This window comes from Apium graveolens, chromosome 2, assembly GCF_009905375.1.
Source record: "Apium graveolens cultivar Ventura chromosome 2, ASM990537v1, whole genome shotgun sequence".
Taxonomy (NCBI): Eukaryota; Viridiplantae; Streptophyta; class Magnoliopsida; order Apiales; family Apiaceae; genus Apium; species Apium graveolens.
This window is the reverse complement of record NC_133648.1, coordinates 6,693,843-6,699,369: the sequence shown is the minus strand read 5'-3', so window position 1 is coordinate 6,699,369 and position 5,527 is coordinate 6,693,843. Positions and strand designations below refer to the sequence as shown.

General features: G+C 36.7%; 1 protein-coding gene across 1 annotated transcript; it reads right to left on the bottom strand.

Annotated features, from left to right (window-relative positions):
- LOC141706824 (nucleobase-ascorbate transporter 3-like) lies at window positions 1-5,527 on the bottom strand. Its single transcript, XM_074509674.1, has 14 exons — window positions 5,282-5,527; window positions 4,606-4,703; window positions 4,344-4,520; window positions 3,269-3,369; window positions 3,106-3,181; window positions 2,959-3,018; window positions 2,691-2,875; window positions 2,506-2,602; window positions 2,235-2,321; window positions 2,084-2,142; window positions 1,357-1,448; window positions 1,194-1,271; window positions 953-1,113; window positions 1-402 (listed from the first exon to the last, which is right to left on the bottom strand). The coding sequence occupies exons 1-14, from the start codon at window positions 5,439-5,441 to the stop codon at window positions 181-183; spliced, it is 1,653 nt and encodes a 550-aa protein (XP_074365775.1). The 5' UTR covers window positions 5,442-5,527; the 3' UTR covers window positions 1-180.

The following is a 5,527-nucleotide window of genomic DNA, read 5'->3' as shown; positions in this document are numbered from 1 at the left end:
TGCAAGAAAATCCCAGATTTGGATAAAATAAAAAAAACCCAGATGTGACCATGCACCAGCCATTAGCTAGGCAGATTAGTCCTAGTAAAATAAGGGAAGACAAAGTCTTCGCTTAAAAAGTAAAAGAAAAACATAACTGCTCGGGATTTTTAACTTTTAATGTACATTTTCTGTAGAGCATTACTTCAAGAATCTAGAAGGGATGAACTCTTTAAACCGAAGAGGGTAACTATAGAACTCTTCGTTTCTGCTGTCTCCTCTTTTGTGCTGGAATGGAACCCACCACGGAATACCTCTGTCTTCGTGCGTATTCGTCACGTCCAGTGTGTTGTCAAGAAGTGTTGCAACGATCAAAGCCACCGTAGGAGGTGAAGAGAAGATTGCATTGAATATATTGTTGAACTGAAATTACAATAAAAAAAGGAAAAAAATTGTGTTAGAATATTTCATAAATACCACATCCAACAACTTTTTGATCAGTGGTGATAATAAACAAGCTTCTTCTCAGAATCAATGTCACATGAAGTATCTAAAATATAGAGAGAAAATTAGCATTATTTCCACCACTGGTGTTGGCTAATTAGCTATCCTCATCCTGTATCATATGATAATAACCCCTATTCCCCTATCTTGCATTCTAACGTTATTTATTAGTCATGGCTTCATCACCTTCAGTGTTGAAGTAAGTTTATCTACATAAATAACACATAGGCTACATAAACAATCGATTTTACTCTGCAAACAACGTTGCTAATTGCCAGGACACCTCTCTACTTATCATATATTGCGGACAAGAATGGTGTTAAAATGAAAATAAGAAACTCAAATAAGATAAAATAATGCCCTATCTTCAAATAGTAGCTAGATCAGATGTTTCCTTTTGCAGAGTTCTATAAAAGGTCCAAGGAGAATGTGAAGTTATATAATAGGAAGTACTATAATATTATCTTACCCATCCACCATTAGTTTTAACAGGTCCATGGCCAGCTGGATCAGTGTTCATCATAAAATACTGTGGTATAGATATTCCAAGGAACAGAGAGAGACCCAGTATATAGATGTTTCGCATTGAATTGTTGTTCGCAAATTGAATAAATGAAATCCCAACGGCAGCTGTACAAAAGATAATGAATATTAATTGTTTTTTAAGTACACTACTGAAGTATATTAGCAACGATGGCAGGAAAACTCACCAACAATACCATATAAGACACAGTATATAGCTGCAAATATTGGTATAGGTATCGATGCAAAGAAGGCTCCAAATTTTCCTGCAAATTAGGACCTCAAAATCAAACATTTGTTGAAATGAGGAATAAGAATCCAAAATGAATATACAACAGAGATAAGACTCACCAAATATGGAAAAGAAGATCATGAAAGCAGTGGATATCTGAACCACTCTTCTGCTCCCAACATGAGTTAGTCCAAGAAGCCCAACATTTTCACTGCAGGGTCGTTGTAATAATAAGTAACAGAGTTTCTATACAATAATGAAGCTGATACGGTAAGACGGATAAAGGTTCATGCATTAAAACCTTTTCATATTTGTAGGATATAAAAAACATATTGATCCCTGACCTAACCTGAAACTACCACTTCCATAATTATGCAAAAATTGCTTGAAGTCGAGTACCTAAACCATTAGTCAATCACTATGGTATCACTTATTATTATTCATCAATGCAGTCAACTCTCCTTGACTTTTAACAGAAACAAGATACCTAATCTCATGTGCTCCTTATATATTGTTTGATCAGATAAAATAGCAAAACACATATAGTAACTAACGGTTTGAACAAAAAAGTAAAGGTACACGCGTCAAGTCCACTCAAGCACAGTTATTTATATAAGTTGAGATACGAACGAACCATTTATTTTTAGTCACAAACTCAATAATTTGGGGAAGTAGATCTCTAATTTGGGGAATCTATAATGAGCATCTAAACAACTTAAGAGATATATTCATGATTTCAATCAATCACCCAGCTGCCAAAATAATAAAACTTGAGGAATTGATGTTCCAAATATAGCCAACGAAAATAGTACAGATAAAATAAAGAGATTAACATCAATTCCTTACACAGATGCAGTATTGCCAACGGCAGCACCAAATATCCCTTCAAGCAGCTGACCAATACCCTAGATTCACAATGCAAACACAATCAGAAACACACCATAAATGCCAGGCAACAGATAAAAGGAAAAACAAAGGCTCAGCTGGCCTGTCTAACCTGAAGACCAATGCTTCGAGTAAGCACATATGTGGGAGGAGCTGTAGCACCAGAAAGCCGTGATGCTGCGTAAAATGTTCCAGTTGACTGCAAGGAATGGTTTGACATTAAGTATGGGATGTTTCAGCTCAACTTGAAAAATATCTGATCATCAGCAGTTCTCTTTTATTTTTTATTAATTTTTTAATATTGGACAAATATGAACACAGGTAAAGTTTGCTAAAAGAAAAACTCAATATCACGCAGACTTAAATTGTGACAGGAACCAAACCTCTGCTGAAGCAACAAGGGCAGCTCCCATCATTCCAAAGACATGACTAGCTCTGAATATGGGTGGACCCCACTGGAATGGATAAGGAATCCGAACCCTAACATATTAGCAAGAACTTTCAAAATTTTTGAACAACTTTACCAGATGAGGGCTTATAGATAGATATGTGGCCATATGACAATTACCATGGAGCAGATGACAAAAGGCCCGAGCGATCGGTGCGGCAACTCATCTTCGTTTGCTGCCCAACATTATTGTAAGCTCCAGACACAGTTACGATAACAGCAAAAACCCAGACGAAGGCAATGCAGAGAAGCATAGCAAACCGCTCAAGTACAGAATGTGCCCTTGGATGAATACCCTTCAAATACTGCGAAAAAGAATTATGTTTCACTTCTATCTTCTTTATTGGTCAGATAAGACATAAACACAGATATTTAAGGAAAATATTACTTGTTGGCACACCACCAATAAAATTAGCATAGGGAGGCCAATCTCAACACAGTTTGCAAGCTGCAGAAGAAACACAAGATTAATCAAAATTATTTATACTACGATAATGTGGGCCTCAAACTTTAATGCTTAATAAAAGAAACATACCTGCGGGAATCCCCTTCCAAATAATCCAAGACCGACCACACATACAACTGGCACAATTACAACAGGACTGAAGAGCCTGCATCGAAAGTTGAGAAGAACTAAAAGATGGCAGCAAAAACTCGTAAACGAATGAGTACATAAACTATGCTGACAGTTACAGTACCTTGTAAGTTTGTCCCAGACCCGACCATATCCAAGTATCATGCTGATGAAGGATGACACAATGAGAGATCCTTGAACTGATCTCATGCAATGAAGAAACCTCTACATGCACAAACATTAGGGTCATCAAAACGAAATTTAGCAAATATACTTAAGGCTATTGATTTATTGGCACAAGGACTTCCAAGATACGTAGATGAAAATTAAGGCTCTTAAATAGGTAAAATGAAGAGAAAGTTTCTTGTGATATCGCTATAATGCATTTAAATAGTCTATCAATAGATTATGTAAAGTTATAAATAGATGCCTATTGTAGAGGACATCTAAATGAGAATAAGATAGATACGGATGAGAATCCCCGATCAGCAGAAAACTAGATAAGTTGGAAATTTACACAGCACATTGACAGTCAACAATATACAGCAACACATCAAAATAGAGGTTTAGAAGTTATGGCACAATGCATAGAGAACACGACAACGGTACACAGATGTAGACAGTGGGTATGCACAAGGAGAATTACAATCAAACACAGATACGTGGGTAACACAGCTAGAGCTAGAAGTCAATGCATCTATCTCGTCACCATTAGCAACTGGTCAATCAACAAGCGTTTATTGATGAACGAGCATTTGAGCAAAGCCTATATAAGAGGGATGCATTCACTAAGAGTCAACTGTAATTTATGATTATAAATTGAAGTTGAAATGAGAGTTTTTCCGATGAAGGGTAAGGCTATCCGTTTTTAATTATCAAATTGTGCTTGCTAGAAAGTTATTGGTTTGGGTGATCCTACATTCTGGTTTCTAGTACACGAGACTCTTGCATCAGCAGGGTCTCGGAAATCAGAAAGGTCCAAATTTATACATCCTTGCCCTTGTTGCAGAAGAAATTGACGATTTTTAAGAAAACAATCATTAAATGGATAATTCAGTTATCGGACAGCACAAAAAGAGTTCAAATTTATTCTAAAGGTATGTCATTTATACCGGACTTATTATTACTAGGTTTCAAATAGTTTGTCGCATAGCTCATAACCTCATCCAAACTTTACTTCAATAACAAGTTTTGCATACCTGGTGCTCGCTTGAGAAGTTACTATCATTGAAATCATCGATGATACCATAGACTGATATGACATAAGCAAAAGATGGTCCCATCACCGTAGGAAGTCTTGTCCCAAATAGGGTCTGAAGAAGTGTATTGATTCCGGACATAAACAGCAACGTCTGAATCACTCGGGCCTTATCACCCTAATGAAAGTGCCAGTGAAACAGAAAAGGAATTACATCATGCATCAATTACATAAAAAATAAGTATAGTCTTAGAAATACTCACCGGACCACCACCCATTCGAGGGACAAGTGCGGTGGCAATTATAACAGCACTTCCAAGCATTACAATGTAGTGCTGGAATGCTAAAAGAACAGTTTGGGCTGCAAAACATGAAATGCACAAATCAGAATTAAACAAATACTATATCATGAAATGTGGGGCAAATACAATCAACAAGATTATATAATTAGATAACTGACTGTCAACACTTAATAAATAAATCAATCATAACAAAAACATGATTCCATATAAAGCACAAAGACATACAATAAATAATTGATCAATAGAAACTAGTAAAGAAAATTTTCACTTAACAAAAAAAAATTCTTTATGGAATCAATGAATTATTCTTATATATGCACACACACATGTAAAGGAATGAAAGTTTATACTAAAGGAACACAACTTTATTCAGGTCATAATAAAACAGCAATCTTAAAAGAACCTTTTCAAGAAATAAACTTTTCTTTGTGAAACATACATGTGTGTGTGAAGAGGAGGGAGAGAGAGAGAGATTGAAAGAGAGAGAGATAGAGAGAAAGAGAGAGAGAGAGAGAGAGAGAGAGAGAGAGAGAGAGCGAGATTGAAAGAGAGAGAGAGAGAGGGAGAGAGAGAGAGAGAGAGAGAGAGGGAGAGAGAGAGAGAGAGAGAGAGAGAGAGAGAGAGAGAGGGAACTGACGCCAAGACGGGTTAGAATGGATGCAGTAGTTGAGCTGGAGGAATTGTTCATTAGGAGGGAAAGAGGGTCCTCTAGCTGCACCAAGTGGCGGTATAATCACCGGAGGGAGTTGATGACTGGCCGGAGTATGTTGATGCTGGTGTTCATTCGGCTTTTCCATCTCGTAAATGTTGTTGTTGTGTCCTGTTTTTTTTACTCCTTTGGGATTGTGTACTTTAACTGGAGTTTAGTAAGCAGTTATGTCGA

What these genes read in the sequence shown, in the direction of transcription:
- LOC141706824 (XM_074509674.1), bottom strand. Translation starts at nt 5,441, where the DNA reads ATGGAAAAGCCGAATGAACACCAGCATCAACATACTCCGGCCAGTCAT. An exon ending in CCATTCTAACCCGTCTTGGC is followed by an intron (nt 4,704 to 5,281) that starts GTCAGTTCCCTC and finishes CATGTTTTGCAG; the next exon opens with CCCAAACTGTTCTTTTAGCA. An exon ending in CTCGAATGGGTGGTGGTCCG is followed by an intron (nt 4,521 to 4,605) that starts GTGAGTATTTCT and finishes CACTTTCATTAG; the next exon opens with GGTGATAAGGCCCGAGTGAT.